Here is a 24,370-nt window from a genome sequence, read left to right as displayed (position 1 = left end):
CTTGAATCGAAGGACAAGACGTTGGCAACTCATTCAAGGAATTAGATGATGATAATAATAATAATAATAATAATAATAATAATAATAATAATAATAATAATAATAATAATAATAACTCGGTAATATTAAGATCCAAAATTCACAAATGGCTACTTGACCAAGAGGAATGACCAAAGAAGAAGCCTGGAACAACCTGATCTGAAGACAGAAAGGAAGCCCACTCTAAAAGAATGAAAGAAATGTGGGCCCAAGAGAAGGAAAATGCACGACTTTAAGTACTTTGCGTAGTCTTAACGGGCTTATTCGTGTATAATAATAACAATAATAATAATAATAATAATAATAATAATAATAATAATAGTCATAATAATAATAATAATAATAATAATAATAATAATAATAATAATAATAAATATAATAATAATGGAAGGAGCCTCTCAGTTTCTAGATGGGCAAGCTATGATGACAAAATTTGGACAAATTTCCCAAGTAAATAAATTCAAATACCTTGAGAAATCATTCAGCCTTCTGGATTAAATCGTGAAGCAAATAAGGAGAGAATTACTAAATTATATAAAGCATATCGAATCACTTGAAACACATACAACAAAAAGTCATTATTATTATTATTTACCGGGCGAGTTGGCCGTGCGCGTAGAGGCGCGCGGCTGTGAGCTTGCATCCGGGAGATAGTAGGTTCGAATCCCACTATCGGCAGCCCTGAAGATGGTTTTCCGTGGTTTCCCATTTTCACACCAGGCAAATGCTGGGGCTGTACCTTAATTAAGGCCACGGCCGCTTCCTTCCAACTCCTAGGCCTTTCCTATCCCATCGTCGCCATAAGACCTATCTGTGTCGGTGCGACCTAAAGCCGCTAGCAAAAAAAAAAAAAAAGTCATTATATCGGAAAACAAAACTAAGACTTTGTAATACAGTAATAAAACCTGAAGCGTTATACGCATCGAGAACCTTAATCATTGGCGATAGATCAGTAATAAAATATATAGAAAAGCAAGAAGGAAACATTTTACGGAAAATTTTCCGCCCAGTCTGCACGGAGAGAGTATGGATGAAAAGGAAATCTCATGAAATTTATTGCCAAACTGAAAAAATCTCAGACAGTATCAGGAAAAGGAGGTTGAAATTATACGGTCACATTCTCAGAATGAACAATGATAGACTAACCAAAATAATTCTAAATCTTTCCCTCACACTGAAAGTCAAGAACAACTGACTAAACGAAATAGAGTCAGATCTTTAGGACATCAACATCAACCAGGAAACTGTAAAGAACCGATCTGCTTTCAGAACACTGATTAATAATCATTGTTTCGCGGAGCCAAAGGCTAGAACTAATAAAACCTGGGCAGAAGAACGTAAGAAGAGTTTCAATGAGAGGATGAAGAGATTTTGGGAAGAGAAGAAGGCAAAATCATCAGCTCAATAAGTTAAAGCGAGATCCTCAGTTGGGCGTAACGATGTGAAAATAATAATAATAATAATAATAATAATAATATGAGACAGTAAAGGGAATCACTCGTTGGTGGTGTTCAGCAATGAGATAAAAACCCACTTCTCTAGGTAGTTAAACTCAAAAGAGGTCCATCACCCTATTTCAAAATAATTAAATCCACTATAATTTGAGTACAGCTTGATAAAATATCTGAAAGAGCAAAATAAATGGCAACATTTTGGTCTGCGGTCGAACACAAGGGAAGGGCAGTATTACAGACTGTCCACTCTCTTGTACAAATATATCTGACGAATAATGGAAACAGGAAGACAGCTGATTTGTTCCCACGTGTGTAAACTGTCTGTCACAATGGGACCACTGGTTGAATCACTATGCGCACAATTCCACTTGGAATGGGGCATTGAATGCCGCGCGTGTCCCGGTCGAACACAATGGGATAAATATACTGACATTACATTCGTAAATATTTTCTTTCAATGTGCTTGTTCTTGTGCAAGTCTATTGTTGGCAATGATTATTCTATTGGTGCGCCAGAAAACTCAATATTTGGTAAGCGGATCTTTCAAAATTTAAAGTACAGACGATGCATAATTACCTGTGCTACAAGTTTCATGAAATTATATTATTTAACTGTGATATTGTACAAGACCGTTCTTTTAATGAAGATTCAACTAATAATAGTAATAATAGTAATAGTCGTATGGCCTCAGCTACCGTGTGCAGACATTTCAATTTGACGCCATCTGGCTGTCTGCTCGTCAATTTCGACGTTCCGTTTTACTCTAGGCCCACTAGATGGCAGACTGAGTGAACCGAAACTCTCTTGGCCGTCTATGGCTGAGATTTAATGAATTTTGTCGGGTAAACACCAAATATGTCACCAGAGATCTTTTACATGCTGACATCGTACGACATGGAGTGTGGAATGGACTTTCTTCCGCCCTTCAAAAATCCGACTACCTCTGCCGGGTTTGAACCCGCTATCTTGGGATCCGGAGGCCGATACTCTACAATTTAAGGAACTAATATAAGTGTATTCTTTAATCCAGCCAACGGCCGTAGCCGTGTTGAAACACCGGATCCCGTGAGATCTCCGAAATTAAGCAACATTCGGCGTGGTCAGGAGTTGGATGGGTTGCCACGCGCTGTTGGTTGGGGGTAAGGGAATGGAGGAGCGGAAAGGAACTGGCCACCCTACCGCACGTAAACTCCGGCTCAGGAACACCTCTGTGGAGGTTCGGACCTGCCTTCGGGTAGAATAACCCTTACCTTCCTTTAACCACATGAAATTTAATGTGGAAAACATTTCTTAGCTCACAAACGGGACGACCCCATACCACGAAAAACGTAAAATTTATCAATTTCCTCTATTGTGCCGAAAGTTGAAGGGCTAAAGCACCCGTAAAGGTTTCAAAATGTGAGTCTAAAAGAAAAAATTCGAAAATCACTTCCGGCCTAATTTCAGTTTTGGAAAAAACATCCTAAAATCGCTTGTTTCTCTACTCATATTCCTTTTGATTCAAATCCTAGCCAAATTAATTTATTTGCATAATTCTTTCCTTGGATTAATTCTCTCAGGCATTATTTCAGGTATTTTTCATTCTTGAAAAATGTCCACACCGAATGTAGTTATCAGGGCTTAGAGAAACTCTGCATTGACTCGCATTAACGCTCGTAGTGGTGCTTAAGTGAAACAATGCATTGACTCACATTAGCGCTCGTACCGGTGCTTAAGTGAAACAATGCATTGACTCACATTAGAGTTCGTAGTGGTGCTTAAGTGAAACAATGCATTGACTCACATTAGCGCTCGTACTGGTGCTTAAGTGAAACTCTGCATTGACTCGCATTAACGCTCGTAGTGGTGCTTAAGTGAAACAATGCATTGACTCACATTAGCGTTCGTAGTGGTGCTTAAGGGAAACAATGCATTGACTCACATTAGTGCTCGTAGTGGTGCTTAAGTGAAACAATGCATTGACTCACATTAGCGTTCGTAGTGGTGCTTAAGTGAAACAATGCATTGACTCACATTAGCGCTCGTAGTGGTGCTTAAGTGAAACAATGCATTGACTCACATTAGCGCTCGTAGTGGTGCTTAAGTGAAACAATGCATTGACTCACATTAGCGTTCGTAGTGGTGCTTAAGTGAAACAATGCATTGACTCACATTAGCGCTATTAGTGGTGTTTAGGTGAAACAATGCATTGAATCAGATTAGCGCTCGTAGTGGTGCTTAAGTCAAACAATGCATTGACTCACATTAGCGCTCGTACCGGTGCTTAAGTGAAACAATGCATTGACTCACATTAGCGCTATTAGTGGTATGTAAGTGAAACAATGCATTGACTCACATTAGCGTTCGTAGTGGTGCTTAAGGGAAACAATGCATTGACTCACATTAGCGCTATTAGTGGTGTTTAGGTGAAACAATGCATTGACTCACATTAGCGCTCGTAGTGGTGCTTAAGTGAAACAATGCATTGACTCACATTAGCGCTCGTACCGGTGCTTAAGTGAAACAATGCATTGACTCACATTAGCGTTCGTAGTGGTGCTTAAGTCAAACAATGCATTGACTCACATTTGCGTTCGTACTGGTGCTTAAGGGAAACAATGCTTTGACTCACATTAGCGCTCGTAGTGGTGCTTAAGTGAAACAATGCATTGACTCACATTAGCGTTCGTAGTGGTGCTTAAGTGAAACAATGCATTGACTCACATTAGCGCTATTAGTGGTGTTTAGGTGAAACAATGCATTGACTCACATTAGCGCTATTAGTGGTATGTAAGTGAAACAATGCATTGACTCACATTAGCGCTCGTAGTGGTGCTTAAGTCAAACAATGCATTGACTCACATTTGCGTTCGTACTGGTGCTTAAGTGAAACAATGCATTGACTCACATTAGCGTTCGTAGTGGTGCTTAAGTGAAACAATGCATTGACTCACATTAGCGTTCGTAGTGGTGCTTAAGTGAAACAATGCATTGACTCACATTAGCGCTATTAGTGGTGTTTAGGTGAAACAATGCATTGACTCACATTAGCGCTATTAGTGGTATGTAAGTGAAACAATGCATTGACTCACATTAGCGCTCGTAGTGGTGCTTAAGTGAAACAATGCATTGACTCGCATTAGCACTCGTAGTGGTGCTTAAGTGAAACAATGCATTGACTCACATTAGCGTTCGTAGTGGTGCTTAAGGGAAACAATGCATTGACTCACATTAGCGCTATTAGTGGTGTTTAGGTGAAACAATGCATTGACTCGCATTAGCGCTATTAGTGGTATGTAAGTGAAACAATGCATTGACTCACATTAGCGTTTGTAGTGGTGCTTATGTCAAATAATGCATTGACTCGCATTAGCGCTCGTAGTGGTGCTTAAGAGAAACAATGCATTGACTCGCATTAGCACTCGTAGGGGCGCTTAAGTGAAACAATGCATTGACGCATATTACCGCTCGAAGTGGTGCTTAAGTGAAACAATGCAAGTGAAACCACGGCCGACTTGACGCGTCGCTCTAACTAGCTGGAGCGCAGCGAGGGATCCAGTCGGCCGTGGTGAAACAATGCATTTTTGACTTGCATTAGCGCTCGTCGTGGTAGAGAAAGGTGAACTGCTAATGTAATCGACCGAATAACGATAATTAAGAAAAGGACTTTAATTTTTAGGAATAAATACAGAATATATTCTCATACTTTATTATTATATTTTATTTACCTAAAATTCGTAGCTCAAATCCCCAGGATGCTTTCAACATTGAGTTGCTTGCAGGAAGTTCTAGAAGTATGGACTTTTCGTAATGATTCCAGTTTAAACGAAATGATTGATTCAATTTGCATCATAATAGAAAAATATAATTACGAAGAAATCTTAGAGCGTCTAGTCACCAAAAGTATTTCTCCCAAAACCTCGAACAAAATCTTCAAATCTACTAATGAGGAAGGTACTGAAATAATACATCATTGCTTCACGTAATAACTCTTGATCACAATTTCAGTTGCTGCAAAAATGAAATAAGTAACCTCATTTTCTCGTCCGACTCGTTGGCTGAATGGTCAGTGAACTGGCCTTCGGTTCAGAGGGTCCCGGGTTCGATTCCCGGCCGGGTCGGGGATTTTAACCTCGAAAATGGAATGTTTTCTCTGCCAATCCTATTACACCATCGTTCTTAACGTACCACGAAGATATCCCTGATAAATAATAATAGTCGTATGGCCTCAGCCACCGTGTGCAGACATTTCGATTTGACGCCATCTGGCTGTCTGCTCGTCAATTTCGACGTTCCGTTTTACTCTAGGACCACTAGATGGCAGACAGAGTAAACTGGATCTCTCTTGGGCGTCCATGGCTGAGATTTAATGATTTTTGTCGGGTAAACACCAAATGTGTCACCAGAGATCTTTTACATGCCGACATTGTACGACATGGAGTATCGAATGGACTTTTTTACGCCCTTCAAAAATCCGACTACCTCTGCCGGGCTTGAACCCGCTATCTTGGAATCAGGAGGCCGACACTCTACTACAGATCCACAGATTATTTGTCGGTATCGTTCGGATGTAACTTGTATACGCGAGAAATGCTGGGGGCAGTACCGAGGTTCATATACAGTACATACAATATACACAATGTATACAATATAAACAATACATATAATATATACAATAGCCCTATGTGATTACACTTTACTTATTTTTGATTTTTATTTCCATTCGTATTTCTATCAAGTTCTTCGTTGTTTCTATTTAGATTCTATTTTCATTAAACCGAGCTCGATAGCTGCAGTCGCTTAAGTGCGGCCAGTGCCCAGTATTCGGGAGATAGTAGGTTCGAACCCCACTGTCGGCAGCCCTGAAAATGGTTTTCCGTGCTTTCCCATTTTCACACTAGGCAAATGCTGGGGCTGTACCTTAATTAAGGCCACGGCCGCTTCCTTCCCACTCCTAGCCTTTCCCTGTCCCATCGTCGCCATAATACCTATCTGTGTCGGTGCGACGTAAAACAACTAACTAACTATTTTCATTAACGTTCACAGGGCTATTATAATTTTATTTTAACGGGAGTACAAATGGTGGTATTGCGAAAAAAGTATATTGTTATTTTTTTATAAGGAAAATTGTTGTTTGGAATTTCCTCTTTAATTTTATGCATGTTTCATTGATTTTGGATGGCTGTAACTATTTATAAATCTAAAAGTAATATGTTACTGCACAAGCCTTTTCTCCAGATCTCCTGAGCACTTGTTCAGTTAAGAGAAGATATCTCTGGAACTTTTTCCCCTAGAAGGCGGTAATTTATGTTCATTTAGGTACAGTAAACATCCTGCGGATACATTGGTTACTATGATATCACTTCCTGTCTAGTGTTCATGTGGTAAGAAACATGTTAACATCCATGGCATTACACTTTCAGGTGTGATTTCTAATAAACTACATTTTTTCCGACTATTTCCCTTTATCTCAGAAACTACTTAAGATAGAGCGTTGAAATTTCTCTCTCTTATTAACAGCAGTATTGTTTTTATATGGATCTACAATGGTAGCTGTATGACTGATAGTTTGATAATAAATACATATTTTTAATAAATAAATATGAAGATGTATGAACTTGATTTAAAAAATCCATATCTTGACTTAAAAAGCTATAACCAAGACACTAGATCAATAAATGTATTAGTCCATCCTAGCGAAATTCAGTTTTATTACCTTGGACACTTTCAAGGAAACCGGGGTGTAAATGTGTTAAATGTAACATTATCAGGATAAGCCTTTGATACTCCCCTTAAGACGTTATCCCCTTGCGGGTCGGGGTGGTAGAATAACACCCACGGTATCCCCTGCCTGTCGTAAGAGGCGCCGTATCTGAACTTTGGTGAGTGGGTTTGCAACCACGGGGACCTTAACTGAGTCCTGGCGTTGCTTCCACTTACTTGTGCCAGGCTTCTCACTTTCATCTATCCAATCCGACCTCTCTTGGTCAACTCTTGTTTCTTTCCGACCCCGACGATATTAGAGCATTTGAGGCCTAGGGAGTCTTTTATTTCCTCGCCCTTCGTGCCCCTTGTCTTCCTTTGCCCGAAGAGTCGGGTCCCTTCAAATTTTTTGATCTGATTAGTGTTATATAGAGGATGATTGTCTAGTTGTGTTCTACTCCATGGCTAAATGGTTAGCGTGCTGGCCTTTGGTCACAGGTGTCCCAGGTTCGATTCCCGGCAGTGTCGGGAATTTTAACCATATTTGGTTAATTCCCCTGGCATGATGACTGGGTGTCGTCTTCATTATCATCTCATCCTCATCCTCATCACGACGCGCAGGTCGCCTACGGGAGTCAAATCAAAAGACCTGCACCTGGCGAGCCGAAGTCCTCGGACACATCCCGACACTAAAAGCCTTACGCCATTTCATTTTACATTGCATAGTTGTACTTTCTCTTAAAACAATAATCACCACCAACACCTTAAGAAGTTGCAAGGTACTTTCAAATAGACAATACATGTGTTAGTCGAACCCTTGTCCCATTTCTCTACGGGGTCGGTTATGAAGTGAGATGAATCTTCGTTGCTGGTTTTTCGACCAGATGCCCTTCCTGACGTCAGGAATTAATGAGATGAGATGAATGACGTGATTTATGATAGTATAAGGGGCGATCAAACCTTTTCGCTCGACGGGATGCCAGTCAGACAGAATTGCCGTGAGGTACCAGGTTGAAGATTGCCGTGCAGTAAAACACCTTGTCCTGCTGCACTTCGTCTGACAGGTAGCGCCGACGTTTTAAGGCCTTTTTGAGTGGACAGATGGCGTGATAATCGCACGGGGAAAGATCAGGACTATAGGGCGTGTGCTTGAGTGTCTTCCACATACAGATCGACCGGCGTCTTGTGTCAAAACGCAACATTCCATACAGTCTTCATTCCACCAGCGTTTCCTCTTCGGCCGCCAATAACAGAACAACGACCCGTTGGTCCTGTTTGGACGCATTTGATAATAACGTCGCTATAGTTCACGTGGCCGTATTTAACTCACGCACCTCGGCACGACACGATTTCCACACTAATCCCTTTCCCTACATGTCCGTGCTTATCTATCCGCATCGTTTTGATCACGCCTTATAGAAATAGAGAGGGTAAAACTTGGTGCCGGCACATAGTCTACACCTATCGAATACCACCAAGGGGTCTGCTCAAGTCTTATCGTCGCCATCCGACGGACGAATCACCACCAACGCTGACGAAACACCAGTCAAGGACAATGGAAACTCGTTCAAAACACGGCGCCATTTCTACCTACTGTATATAGAAGGCAGTGTTCTGACACACGGTGATAACAGCGCCATCTACCCTCAATCCATATGAACATCGAGGAGACGATTAGAAGTGAACCCATGATTTGGCACGAATTCAGTGATTAGAAATTCTATACCATCACCTCCCCTACCCTGCCGTCCAAAATTCTGATGATGAAGATTTTGCTGAAAAACAGGATTCAATAAATAAATAAATAAATAAATAAATAAATAAATAAATAAATAAATAAATAAATAAATAAATAAATAAATAAATAAATAAATAAATAAATAAATGTAATTAATATCATGAGGATTTGATAACGATGACAATTGTCGGTTCAGTACAAGGACGAACGCCGCGCAATCTATCTACCATGGAAAGAGGAATTATAAAATTGTACGACGCGTTAATTGCATTTTTACCTCGAAGCCAATCTCGTTTAATTCGCTTTTGTTGTAACTAATTTTTTATTGAAATATTAATCACACCCAGTTGGATGTGAGAGCGTTGAACGCTGCCATTGTTATTGAATAGATCCAGCTGGCACCGCGCTACAGGTAGTGTCTGCATAACACTGCAATGCTCCACAAAATATTGAAACTGAATCACGGGAATTAAAACTGCGGAGCTCATAAATCATGTGTGATTGTTTGTCAGTCACGACCACAACCATATGCTGCCATTACACCGGCTCACATGAATAGAAATTGCGTTTGAACGTGGACTTCGAACCCACTGCAGAATTATATTTTACTCTCAAGCAGTCTCGAAAATAGGACAGAAGAAATATATCAGGCTATTAATCATGAAATAAAACGGAGTATCTACACTGAAATTCCTCCACCAGTGGACAGAGTTATGAAGTGGTGGTGGTGCTTATTGTTTCAAGAGGATGTGAATTTTTTCAGAAGGAAGTTATTCCGTTTTAATGTCGACTCAGTTACACATTTTCTAGTTTGTCGAAAGACGAAACGCTGTACTATACCTGTAAAACCAAAAAAGATATAGGCATGTCAATATTTCCGCCCCCGCGGTGTACGGGTAGCGTGCCTGCCTCTCACCCGAAGACCCCGGATTCGATTTCTGGCCAGGTCAGGGATTTTTACCAGGATCTGAGGGCTGGTTCGAGGTCCACTCAGCCTATGCGATTACAACTGAGGAGCCATCTGACGGTGAGATAGCGGATCCGGTCTAGAAAGACAAGAATAAGGGCCGATGGGATTCGTCGTGCTAACCACACGACACCTCGCTGTCTGCAGGCCTTCGGGTTGAGCAGCGGTCGCTTGGTAGTTCCCGAAAACGAAAGGAATATATAGCATCATCATCTACGTCCAACAATATGGTAGCTGATCGAGCACACAACATTCCGAGACCATGCCACAATATAGCCCCACTCATCAAGATCTACGTCCTGCAAAATGGTTGCTGATTTAGCGCACAATTTAATGGCTAATTGGCTATAAATATAAACAAGATGTATATTATGAGGAAATGTTCTGCTGCCTTTGGTGACGTTACCGTGTGTAAGGGGCTTTGCTGTCCCCTAGACGAAACGCCCGTCAAAGACAGTGGAAACTCGTTTAAAACACGGCGCCATTTGTACGTTTTGTAATGGGTATATAGAAGGCATTGTTCTGGCACGCGGTAATAACGTGAAGAAGAAGAATATGACGAACACTGGTTGCCATGGTTACCTACTGTATATATATAGAAGGCAGTGTAATAACGTGAGAAAGATGACGAACACAGGTTGCCTGGTACCTACTGTATATAGAAGGCAGTGTTCTGACACACGGTAATAACATGAGGAAGAAGATGACGAACACTGGTTGCCTGGTTACCTACTGTATATAGAAGGCAGTGTAATAACGTGAGGAAGATGACGAACACTGGTTGCCTGGTTACCTACTGTGTATAGAAGGCACTGTAATAACGTGAGGAAGAAGATGACGGACACAGGTTGCCTGGCTACCTACTGTATATAGAAGGCAGTGTAATAACGTGAGGAAGATGACGAACACTGGTTGCCTGGCTACCTACTGTATATAGAAGGCAGTGTTCTGGCACACGGTAATAACGTGAGGAAGAAGATGACGAACACAGGTTGCCTGGCTACCTACTGTATATAGAAGGCAGTGTAATAACGTGAGGAAGAAGATGACGAACACAGGTTGCCTGGCTACCTACTGTATATAGAAGGCAGTGTTCTGGCACACGGTAATAACGTGAGGAAGAAGATGACGAACACAGGTTGCCTGGCTACCTACTGTATATAGAAGGCAGTGTAATAACGTGAGGAAGAAGATGACGAACACAGGTTGCCTGGCTACCTACTGTATATAGAAGGCAGTGTTCTGGCACACGGTAATAACGTGAGGAAGAAGATGACGAACACAGGTTGCCTGGCTACCTACTGTATATAGAAGGCAGTGTAATAACGTGAGGAAGAAGATGACGAACACAGGTTGCCTGGCTACCTACTGTATATAGAAGGCAGTGTAATAACGTGAGGAAGATGACGAACACTGGTTGCCTGGTTACCTACTGTGTATAGAAGGCACTGTAATAACGTGAGGAAGAAGATGACGGACACTGGTCGCCTGGTTACCTACTGTATATAGAAGGCACTGTAATAACGTGAGGAAGATGACGAACACAGGTTGCCTGGCTACCTACTGTATATAGAAGGCAGTGTAATAACGTGAGGAAGAAGATGACGAACACTGGTTGCCATGTATATATAAGGCAGTGTAATAACGTGAGGAAGAAGATGACGAACACAGGTTGCCTGGTTACCTACTGTATATAGAAGGCAGTGTAATAACGTGAGGAAGAAGATGAACAACACTGGTTGCCATGGTTACCTACTGTATATAGAAGGCAGTGATCTGGCACACGGTAATAACATGAGGAAGATGACGAACACTGGTTGGCTGGTTACCAGGGTGTCGGTTTTCTGTGCACCCAAAGTTGTCTACCCTAAATTGATGTCGTTAATTTCAGATAGACCTCCAGCACAAAAACAGATACATATTTATGTCAGTAAAAGAAATACTTGTTTCGTTCTACAAGAACATGCTCATATTATATGAAATCATCTTTAACCATGTGTATATATACAGTATTTCTTTCTTTCTTAATCCGTTTACCCTTCAGCCCTCAGAGGTTTGGTTTTTCCCTCGAATTCAGCGAGGGATCCCACCTCTACCACCTCAAGGACAGTGTGCTGGAGCGTGGGACTTTGGGTCAGGGAATACAACCGGGAAGAGGACCAGTACATCGTCCAGGTGGCCTCACCTGGTATGCTGAACAGAGGTCTTCTTGAGGAAGGGGAAGATTGGAAGGGATAGTCAAGGGAGAGGGAGAAATGTGGCTGTGGCCTTAAGTTAGGTACCATCCCGGCATTAGTCTGGACGAGAAGTGGAGAATAATGGAATACCACTTCGAGGATGGCTGAGGTGGGTATCGAACCCCCTCTATTCAGTTGCCCTCCTGAGGCTGAGTGGACCCCGTTCCAGCCCTCGTACCACTTTTCAAATTTCATGGCAGAGCTGTGAATCGGCAGCTAATCACACTAACCACTACAACACAGAGGCGGACATGTGTATTCTTTACGTTGCATAAAGTTGTCAACTACTGTTAAAGGCAGCGGTTTGCCACCCGGGACATTTTCTAGGCTACTATTGCATCACTAAAGTACTCTTTAATTTATTGCTGCACATTAATTACTCCTAAAAATCAGTGTCATAAATTCATTACCTTTCTTTCTTTGTTAATCTGTTTATTGTCCAGGGTTGGCTTTTCCCTCGGACTTAGCGAGGGATCTCACCTCTACCGCCTCAAGGGCAGTGTCCTGGAGCTTCAGACATCGGATCGGGGGATACAACTGGGGAGAATGATCAGTACCTCGCCCAGGCGGCCTCACCTGCTATACTGAACAGGGGCCTTGGTGGGGGATGGGAAGATTGGAAGGGATAGACAAGGAAGAGGGAATGAAGCGGCCGTGGCCTTAAGTTAGGTAACATCCCGGCATTTGCCTGGAGGAGAAGTGGGAAACCACGGAAAACCACTTCCAGGATGGCTGAGGTGGGAATCGAACCCACCTCTACTCAGTTGACCTCCCGAGGCTGAGTGGACCCCGTTCCAGCCCTCGTACCACTTTTCAAATTTCGTGGCAGAGCCGGGAATCGAACCCGGGCCTCCGGGGGTGGCAGCTAATCACACTAACCACTACACCACAGAGGCGGACAATTCATTTCCTAATGCACGTATACGTAAATGGATTATATTCAGACAAGAAAAGGCCTATGTCCGAAGAGATGATACTTGGAATCCTGGATACCTGGACAATATTTTCATCCTACTTCTAACTCCCAATGACATCAGGGAAGCTACATCTAAGACAAGGTTTACAATATTCTACCAGGGTCGTGTTATAAGCACTTCCAGTCTTTCTTGAGCGTGAATGGGATGGATGAATGAGAGTGAATATGGTCGTTTATTGTAGCGTGTTGCAGTTTATACTTTTACTTACTCTAGTTAGTTTAGTTAGTGATACTTTAGTTAGTTTATTTTATACTTTAGGTTGTAAAGATTTAATATCTTTAAATTAGGTTATTTCAGTTTTTATACTGTTACCATACATTAAAATATAATTTGTTGAAATTCTTACATTGTAAATTTGTACAAATTTAATTGTAAATTTCTACTCATTTATATACATGAAGTGCTTAAGTGTAAGAAAGGGCCGGAAGCCCTAACTTCACCACAATAAAGAAGCTTTAATAATAATAACAATAATAATAATAATAATAATAATAATAATAATAATAATAATAATAATAATGCCTCTGTGGTGTAGTGGTTAGCGTGATTAGCTGCCACCCCCGGAGGTCCGGGTTCGATTCCCGGCTCTGCCACGAAATTTGAAAAGTGGTACGAGGGCTGGAACGGGGTCCACTCAGCCTCGGGAGGTCAACTGAGTAGAGGTGGGTTCGATTCCCACCTCAGCCATCCTCGAAGTGGTTTTCCGTGGTTTCCCACTTCACCTCCAGGCGAATGCCGGGATGGTACCTAACTTAAGGCCGCGGCCGCTTCCTTCCCTCATCCTTGCCTATCTCTTCCAATCTTCCCATCCCCCTACAAGGCCATAGCAGCAGGTGAGGCCGCCTGGGCGAGGTACTGGTCATCCTCCCCAGTTGTATCCCCGGAGCAAGAGTCTGAAGCTCCAGGACACTGCCCTTGAGGCGGTAGAGGTGGGATCCCTCGCTGAGTCCGAGGGAAAAGCCGAACCTGAAGGGTAAACAGATGATGACATGACATAATAATAATAATAATAATAATAATAATAATAATAATAATAATAATAATAATAATAATAATAATAATTGTAAAAGAAAGTCAACTTCTGGGGTGGGTAATTACTGTGTGGTGGACTGCACATTTTGAAGAGATGTTAAGTAGAGTAGAAAAATGGCCAAATGTACACCAGTAGGATCCGAACCCACAACCTCCCCATTTCGCGTCGGATCCTTTACCATTGAGCTATGGTGAGATAGGTTATATTGGTTCCATTGGAAAGGATCTAAACTACACTGAGTGCCAGCTGTGGCGAACAACATTGGAATAAACATACAACGCTCACATGAAGCAGTTCAGTCAACTGGCAAGTATTTAAGTAACAACTTTCCATACTCAGAAAAGAGTTTCCGATGGTATGAGTGAGTTGAGTGCGGCATGTAACCACAGTATCACTACCCACATCATTTTCAAGAACGTAAACATATGAAATCTGACATAGTATGAAACAAATTAGGAGCTGCCTGGACGAGGCGGCGTGCTACGTTCACTCGAAAGGACGTGGGTTGGATACCCCGTCAGGAACTCGAAAAATTTAAGGAACATGACTTCCATTTTCGCAGGTGCACATGGCTCTGAGGTTCACACAGCCTACACAAAAAATGAGTACCAGGTTAGCTCCTGGGGGCAAAGGCGCCCGGACGTAGAGCTAACCATTCTACCCCACCGTCGGCCTGTAAGGAGATCACTTTGCTTGGCTTTTTTAATGAAATAGAACTACAGGGAGATCCATATGAACCTTTACAATTTTTTAAGACATTACTTTTGAACCAATAACAGCAAACGTGTACAAACTGTTCTGAAATACAGAGTAACTACGGGATATTACGCTATATGCACTCCGTATGCTCAGCTCTCTGGCATGTGCCTGCTTCTTGGTTCAGTGGACGCAATTATTTCTGTGTTTAGTTCAGTACGTGGTCCGCGTCTGTGGTGTAGTGGTTACTGAGATTAGCTGCCACACCCGGAGGCCCGGGTTCGATTCCCGGCTGTGCCACGAAATTTGAAAAGTGGTACGAAGGCTGGAACGGAGTCCACTCAGCCTAGGGAGGTCATCTGAGTAGAGATGGGTTCGATATCTACCTCATCCATCCTGGAAGTGGTTTTTCGTGGTCTCCCACATCTCCTCCAGACAAATGTCGGGATGGTACCTAAATTAACGCCACGGCCGCTTCCTTCCCTCTCCCTTGTCTATCCCTTCCAATCTTCCTATACCCTCACAGGGCCCCTGTTCAGAATAGCAGGTGAGGCCATCTAGGCGAGGTAGAGGTCATCCTCCCCAGTTGTATCCCCCGACCCAGAGTCTGAAACTCCAGGACACTGCCCTTGAGGCGGTAGAGTTGGTATCCCTCGCTGAGTTCGAGCGAAAAAGCGACCCTGGAGGGTAAACAGATACAGAAGGATAAGAATAAGAATAAGAATAAGAATAAGAATAAGAATAAGAATAAGAATAAGAATAAGAATAAGAATAAGAATAATTCAGCACGTGTCCTCGAACATCGTCAACACAACCTTGACTCATTCCAGATCTGCGTTCTCCACTACCGTTGAGGAGCGGGTCAATTGTCTTCACCTTTCTTATAACTAACTAACTAACTAACTAACTAACTAAATAAATAAATCACAAGTCAGTCAATGCTTCAACACCTTGGCTGAATGGCCAGCATTGAGCCCTTGGGTTCAGAGGGTTCGGGTTCGATTCCTGGCTGGGTCGGGAATTTCAATCACTTTTGATTAATTCTTCTGGCTCGGGGATTAGGTATTTGTGTTTGCCCCAGAATTCTCCTCTTCATATTGACATAACACACACCCCACCACCAGCCACCACAGAAACATGCAATAGTGATTACATCTTCCACATAAGGTTGGCATCAGGAAGGGCAATTAGCAGTGAAACAGGGCCAAATGCACTTGTCCTACACTGTTCGCTCCCGCGACCCTACAGATGTGGTAAACGTGGTAGTAGTAGAAGAAGAAGAAGATCAGGCAATCAGTCATCAGCATTTAGGACCGTCGCCCAAGATGTTGATTGCGTATCAAGTGTATACACAGTTTTTCCTTAAATCTTTTCGCAGAACTTGGAAATGTATTGCTCTCTTCCCTTGTATAATCCAATCCCTTATTCCTTATCCTGTGCATATGTATTTGCTCCAGTTTTTCCTCTTGAATCCTATCTTCATATCGTGATTTTTCTTATTTTTAAATGCCCCACTCAAGCGTCTTTGTCAACTAATGTCCTTCCACGCCATCTCCCCCCCTCCCTGGCAGCTCGAAACATACCACATAGTCGAGCAGCTCGTCTCCTTACTCCCAAGTCTTCCCAGCCCAAAGCTCGTAACACTGCTACTTTGTACGATATCACCCAGAATAAATCATGCTGCTTTCCTTTGGAACCATTTCCAGTATCATGTAATCCTGGTGTGGAACTCATACCCTGGAACCTACTCCAGATGGGGTCTTCCCAGAGACCTATACGCCCTCTCCTTTACATCCTTACTACAACCCATAAATACCCTCATAATATTGTGAAGAGATCTGTAACAATTCCTAACAACCTTCTTAATAAGATTACTTCAATGAAGGTCATTCCTTATATTGACACATAGGTACTTACGGTGTTCCCCATGAGGTACTGTCACCTCATCAAGACAGTAACAAAAAATGAGAGGACTTATCCTCTTGTGAAACTTACAACCTGACTTTTCATATCATTGACTACTGTAGCTTCCCGAGGGAGGTTTACATGGTTCACTCTGTGTATTGCAGTATAACTCTTAGAACGCCTTACACCCAGCATTGTTGCGCCAACTACGCACACACTTTGCTGAACTCTCGGTGTGATTCATAATTCATCCAACGCCTCCATGCCGAGATATTTACAGGCTCACTATATCAGTATCGATCTTTGGCAGAATCGATAGCCGGTCAGACAGACCACATGTTGCTCCGGAAACCCGGGCCATTGAGTGCCGCAGGGTGAATTGCTGTCAACGTGTCGGAGAACACGATCAAGATTGATGTCCTAGGACTCGTAAATGACGTGAATAATGTGACTCTGAGGGGCAGAGGCCAACAACGACGTACGAAGAGGGTTTGTCCTCCAGAGGGGACTAAACAACTCTTCAATATGACTGAAAGTGAAGAGAGGAAATTAAAAAAAAAGATATAGCAAGGTTTATTGTTATACCTCTGACACTCCGGTCGCTAAAATAAATGAATATCAAGCAGCGTGAAGGGTTTGTTACCATGGTAACAAACAGGCCTGGCCCAAACGAAACTGATTTACTATAGTGACGTGGTGATGGTGATTATTGTTTTAAGAGGAAGTACACCTAGGTAACCAGGGGCTGCCTGGCCGAGTCAGTAAGGGCGTGCTCGGTTCGCCCGGAAGTACGTGGGTTCGAATCGCCGTCAGGAAGTCGTAACATTGAAGAAACGAGATTTCCACTTCCGGAGGTGTATATGGCCCTGAGATTCAATAGCCTACATCAAAAGTGAGTATCAGGTTAATTCCTGGGGGCAAAGGCGGCCGAGCGTAGAGCTAACCACGCTACCCCATCACGTGCCGAGGTTACGAATGGTGGAAGCCTTTACCTCCCACCCCTCCAAGGGCCTTCATGGCCTGTACGGAGATTGCTTTGCTTGACTTTGCTTTGCTTACAACTAGGTAACCATCCTCTGTTTCTCTTTACAAGTTATTTTACGTCGTAGAGACATAGATAGACATGGCGACGATAGGATAGGAAAGAGCTAGGAGTGGGAAAGAAGCGGCTGTGGCCTGAATGAGGTACAGTCCCAGCATTTGACTGGTGTGAACATGGGAAACCACAGCAAACCATATTCAGGGCTGCCGACAGTGAGGTTCGAACCCCTATCTCCCGAATACTGGATACCAACCATCCTCTATTAACATTAATCAGAAGGAAAAATGGAAGGGGTCTGATACTTCGAAACGTGAAAATATCGTCCAAAGAAAGACAATGACCTCGAGGGGATGGAAATGAAAGATTTCCTAAGCCTCGGAAATGTAATACCGTCGGGATAGTTTTTTTTTTTTTTTTTTTTTTTTTTTGCTAGTTGCTTCACGTCGTACCGACACAGATAGGTCTTATGGCGACGATGGGACAGGAAAGGGCTAGAGGTTGGAAGGAAGCGGCCGTGGCCTTAATTGAGGCCGGGTGTGAAAATGGGAAACCACGGAAAACCATTTTGAGGGCTGCCGACAGTGGGGTTCGAACCTACTATCTCCCGAATACTGGATACTGGCTGCATTTAAGCGACTGCAGCTATGTAGCTTGGTTGTCGGGATAGGAAAAGAACAAGAGTTGACCTAGGGAGATCGGATAGGAGAGGCGATGACATACAATTTCTTTCTTTTTTTTTTTTTGGGTATTTGTTTTACGTCGCCGCGACACAGATTGGTCTTTGGCGACGATCATACAATTTCTAATCACTAGTACGTGCCAGAAACGCGGATTCGGCGTTCCATTCGACTCCACTAGATGACAGAGAAACGAATCTCTATTCGCTGAAATTTTATGAATTTTGTCGGGAGATCACCAGATGTGTGTCACCAGAGACACGATATGGTATGTGGAATGGACACCAGTCTTCCGTCCTTCGAAATAAAGAAAGATCCGATTTAAGTTTGCCAGGTGGGAGCCCTCAATCTCGGGATGTGAAACCCAACACTCTACCACTGCTGTTCAGAAGGATTGAGATTTTGGTAGTTCACGTCACTTTGCTTGTGAACGCTGCCATTTGTGGGCGTGTTGTGCGAAGGACTTCGCTGTCACACGGTCTACTTAGACAATAGCATGCTCCCTTGTTCCTGCTTCCATAGAAAATCGAACAACAGCTCTCTCAGGCTCGCTGCTTCTCCATCCATACAACATCTGGTCGGGATTGATGGTAATCGACTATTGGCAGATCCCGTGGGCCATACAATGCAGCGTGTGCTCACAACCAGATTTCTTAACAAGCTCAATGGATGACGAGCCTTTCACGACATTACATTTAGTAGGCGTTACAACATAATGGAACCTGTTACACACCTCGTACAATAATTACACTTGGGCCCACGAGAGTTCGAGTCTGACAGTTGAGCGGCGAGAGCAGGAACTATGTGTGACGTGCGTAGGGTTGCCATAGTTACCTCTATCTGCGCCAGCGGCATATCATCCTTCAATTCAGTGCTTGTAACATGTTAGCCCAATGCAATTCAAGACATTTTGAACCATCATAAGCTTGAGCTAATAATTTCAGCATTTAAGGCAGAACGTTTCTTTGCCGATAAATATATCTCAGGGGTTACAAATGGCGGCTCGCGAGGGCTTTTAAAAAATATTTGAAGAAGTGTGAAGAAAATTTACAATAAATACTTCATAGCTCGTTCAAAAATGTATTAAATTTTATACCCGTTATAGACCCAAGTCGGAAGTAATTCATTCTTTAAAATGATTTCCGTCCGCCTCTGTGGTGTAGTGGTTAGTGTGATTAGCTGCCACTCCCGGAGGCCCGGGTTCGATTCCCGGCTCTGCCGCGAAATTTGAAAAGTCGTACAAGGGCTGGAACGGAGTCCACTCAGCCTCGGGAGGTCAACTCAGTAGAGGTGGGTTCGATTCCCACCTCAGCCATCCTGTAAGTGGTTTCCCGTGATTTTCCACTTCTTCTCCAGGCAAATGCCTGGATGGTACCTAACTTAAGACCACGGCCGCTTCCTTCCCTCTTCCAATCTTCCAATCCCCTACCAATGCCCCTGTTCAGCACAGCAGGTGAGGCCGCCTGGGCGAGGTTCTGGTCATCCTCCCCAGTTGACCCAATGTCTCACGCTCCAGGACACTGCCCTTGAGGCGGTAGAGGTGGGATTCCTCGCTGAGTCCGAGGGAAAAACCAACCCTGGAGGGTAAGCTGATTAATAAAGAAAGAAAGGAAATGATTTCCATTTTACAAGTATTCAGTTGGTGTGAACAGATAATTATTGATTTAAAAAATAAAAACCCATACTTTGGTGGAAAACGAGTCCTCAAAACTACCAGTGCTGGATCGTAACCATTATAAAAATGGCTATGGGATACATACCAATTTGTGAACTCCATGCCTACCTCTCAGTGGTCATTTTGTGCAACATAGCATGGAATGAATACCAGAAATACTTTAATTTTCGTTGATTTAAGAAGCGGTTTCAGTACTTCCATCTTTTCTCATTGGTAGTACTGGCTGGTATTCGGTGTTGTACACGCGAAGAAATTTTCTGGGAAGCACATTGTTGGGTGCCCTTCTTCCAAATTCAATTGTCTTGGGTATCATAGTCTTCATGTTAAATTTCATTCTTTTATGCAGTTTTAAAACAGCGTTTAAGCAATTAAATATTTTAATAAACTATGCATATTAATTAATAACGGTGCTTCTCTTCAATTTGCGGAGTTTTACGGAAATTCACCCATTAATTAAGTGCGGCCCGCGACCATGGCCAAGGTTTCTAATGCGGCTCTCGAGCCCTTGAAAACCCCTGATATATTTCACAGTCAGCAACAAATGCAAATAGATTAAGAGCAGAAAACTGAAACTGGCATACCAAATCGCTTAAAGATACCTACAATGAGAATAATCTCTCATGAAAAATTAAAATCAAACTCTTCAACACAGTAATCAAACCGATTGTATGTATGCAACAGACTGCAGGTTTTCTATGAAAACCGGTGAAATAGAAGAAGGAAATGAACATATTGAGGAAAATATCGGGACTATTTAAAACGGAGAAAGGACAGTTTAGACACAGAAGAAATAAAAATCTATAGAAGGACGAAGAAAATGAAATGATGTCAGATACGATCAGAAAGAGGATGATTAAATTTTTGATTTCATGAAAAACTGAAATGGCGTATGGCTTTTATTGCCGGGTGTGTCCGAGCACATATTCGACTCTTCAGATGCAGGTTTTTGATTTGACTCCCGTAGGCGACCTACGTGTCATGATGCGGAGGAAATGATTAAGAAGACGACTCATACAACCAGCTCCCGTGCCAGCGAAATTAACCAATGATGGTTAAAATTCCTGACCCTGCCGGGAATCTAACACGGTACCCATGTGACCAAAAGGCAGCACAAAAACCATTTAGCCATGGAACCTGACTTTGATCACATAATGAGGATGGATGTCAGTAGACTGGCAACACGACTGTTTAGCAATATTTACAAGAACAAAAGGACAGAGACTGGAATAACAGACGATACTATCAATACAAGACTGAACAACATCCTGAAGATTGATACAAAATTGCAAGGGTTTCCACGAGAAGGAGAGGAGGAAACCGTAAAGTAAAATGATGAAGAACTGTTGGGATTCAAGAAGAGAAGGGTAAAGACGAATGCGCAGACTTATTTTCCGTGGCCCTTAGATGGCAATCAGGCCGTGAATCATAGGGAAAGTACGTTAAAATGCAGAACAAAACACTATCCACATACATCTTTGTATTGTTCAACGTCAGTTGTTAACGATACATTTCAAGAATAAACTATCAGAGAATGTTGATATTTCATTTAAAAAGGAAACTTTGTTGTGAGCGTGGGTTGGCGACCACAGGATCCTTAGCTGAGTCCTAGCGTTGCTTCAATTTAGACCTACTTGTACCAGCCCCGTCGCTACCATCTAACCCAGGGTCTCTCAAACACCCAAAAACTCACGCGTGCAGAGTTCCTGTGCACAATGCATCGGTCCCGCTCGGTTCGGCTCGGACCAAGGCTTCGCCTCTGGGTTATTCGGCTCAACTCGGCTCGGATTTGGAGCGCTACGGAGTAACTGAGGAACAGGGAAATAGAGGAAGCGAGCGAGACAGGCGTGGGAAAAGAGAGAGACAGCTCTACTAATGCAAATCGAGGAGTAGGAGTCTGCACTCTGGTCAACTAAGCGAAGTGGTCTTTTGCACCGCGCACAGTGCATGCACCCTGAGAGGCCCTGATCTATCCTATCGGACCTCCCTCATTCAGCTCTTGTTCTGTTCCGACCCCGACAGTACTACGTTGCGAGACCTAGGGAGTCTTTCATTTTCACGCATTTCGTGGCCCTTGTCCTTCTTTGGCCGATACCTTCACTTTTCGAAGTGTCGAACTCTTTCGATTTTTCCCCTTGGTTAGTGGTATATACAAGATGGTGGCCAGGTAGTGCTTCCTCTTAAAAAAATAATCACCATAACGTATCTCCGTCATAGGCATCTATCAACGGCTGCTAATTCCACACGATCAATAGCCATGAGACATGGCTTACATGCTTGCTAGGTAACACTGTCTCACCATCTATCCATACCTTACATCACAGCCTGCACGGTTGCTAGGTACCATCCATCCATCCATCCATCCATCCATCCATCCATCCATCCATCCATCCATCCATCCATCCATCCATCCATCCATCCATCCATCCATCCGTCCGTCCGTCCGTCCGTCCGTCCATCCATCCATCCGTCCATCCATCCATCCATCCATCCATCCATCCATCCATCCATCCATCCATCCATCCATCCCCCCCTCCCTCCCTTACATCACAGCCTGCACGGTTGCTAGGTAACATTGTCTCACCATCCACCCATACCTTACATCACAGCCTGCGCGATTGCTAGGTAACATTGTCTGACCACAAATAAAACAATTAGAGAGGACCTAACCCCAGAGAGACTGCGGCTTCTACAGGACGCTATAAGTAAGTTCAGTGTGCGGAACGTGTGGTCGAAGGATGGCATAATCTATGTTAAGCAGGGAACTCGTAAAATACCTGTGTCAAACCGCGAAGATCTCGATCGTATTTGCTAACCATAAGCCGACATTCTGTAAACTAAATACCGCTGTATGGAATTTTAATCATAATTTCAACTCTAGCTATAGCCTACATTTTTATCATTAATTTCAGTTTTTAGTTTCTTCATTTTATCTAGTGTAGTTTTTCCTTTTATAACCACAGTTAAATTTTAAGTTGGCAGCAACAAGTAACCAGGAAACAAATCCCTCTAGTTTCAGCCTCTCCAACCCACAGTCCCAAGCAGGTCACTACCTGTATCTCCCAGCCCCCACCCTAAGTACCGCTAATCACCTTCAAGACATTCTTTCGCCTTACCCTACCTCCTAACAAATAGCTCATGTAAACACTCAGAGAATTCTCCCGCATTTCCCGGAATTCTCTGAAATATTCTCAACCTGCAACCTGCATGCCATACTATTCTCCGAGTCGTGGTTGCGTCAGTCTATCCCTTCATCTCTTGTTAGTATGAATGGTTATTCATTAGTTAGGAATGACAGGAGCGGTAAGCTCGGTGGAGGAGTCGGTATGTACATACGGGATGATGTGAAGTATAAGGTGATATTAAAATCCCCCAGTGAGTTCTCCAGTAGCCCCGAATTCTTGTTCGTTGAGCTCATAGTTCGCGGTACGAAGTGCTTGCTTGGTGTGGTGTATCGTCCAACGAAGACTGGTAACATCACAAGTCTAGAGGAAGCCCTACATGATCTAACACCCAGGTATGAGCATTTGATTTTAATGGGAGATTTTAATACAGATTTGACAAACAAATCTACCGAAAGAAAACGATTGACTGAGATGTTTTCATCCATTAATTTGACAATACTACCCCTGAACCCTACACACCATGTTGCCAACTCACGCTCGCTCCTCGATCTAATAATTACTAATAATACCAACCGAATCCTAACTCATGGACAAATGCCCGTTCCCGGTCTCTCCCGACATGACATGGTTTACGCTGCATATTCCTTGAAGTGCCCTAAATTCAAGCCGAAATTAATTACATATAGAGATTTTAAACACTTTAATGAAGACGAATTTTTTGAAAATGCTCTTAACACACCATGGCACAACATTCAATTCATAAATGACATTGACAGAAAAGTAAATCATTTTAACGAACTACTTCTGACTCTGTATGACAGACATGCACCACTACGCACTGTTAGGGTAAAGAGACCTTCAAACCCATGGCTGTCCCAAGAAATACGTGACCAGATGAAAATAAGAGACGCAGCCTATAATTATTACGTGAAATATCCTACATCTGACAATTTCGGAAAGTATAAAAAACTCCGAAACAGAACAACACAGTTAATTAGAAATGCTAAAATACGTCACTCTTATGATATTTTGAACACTCAAAATTCTACTCAGATTTGGAAATCTCTTCGCGAAATGGGATTATGCAAAAACAAGACAAATGACAACTGTAATGTACCACTAGCTG

At 42.8% G+C, this 24,370-nt stretch overlaps 1 protein-coding gene across 1 annotated transcript in view; it reads right to left on the bottom strand.

The window, feature by feature from the left end:
• Nucleotides 1-16,557, bottom strand: part of LOC136880914 (uncharacterized) — a 344,893-nt gene extending 328,336 nt beyond the window's left edge. Inside the window, exon 1 of the mRNA XM_067153442.2 lies at nt 16,407-16,557. Coding sequence (XP_067009543.2) covers nt 16,407-16,557 — 151 coding nt within the window. The remainder of the gene's footprint in view (nt 1-16,406) is intronic.
• Between the last annotated feature and the right edge of the window lie 7,813 nt (nt 16,558-24,370).

Source organism: Anabrus simplex, chromosome 9 (assembly GCF_040414725.1).
Source record: "Anabrus simplex isolate iqAnaSimp1 chromosome 9, ASM4041472v1, whole genome shotgun sequence".
Lineage (NCBI taxonomy): Eukaryota > Metazoa > Arthropoda > Insecta > Orthoptera > Tettigoniidae > Anabrus > Anabrus simplex.
The sequence above is the reverse complement of the archived record's forward strand: the minus strand, read 5'-3'. Positions and strand labels throughout refer to the sequence as shown.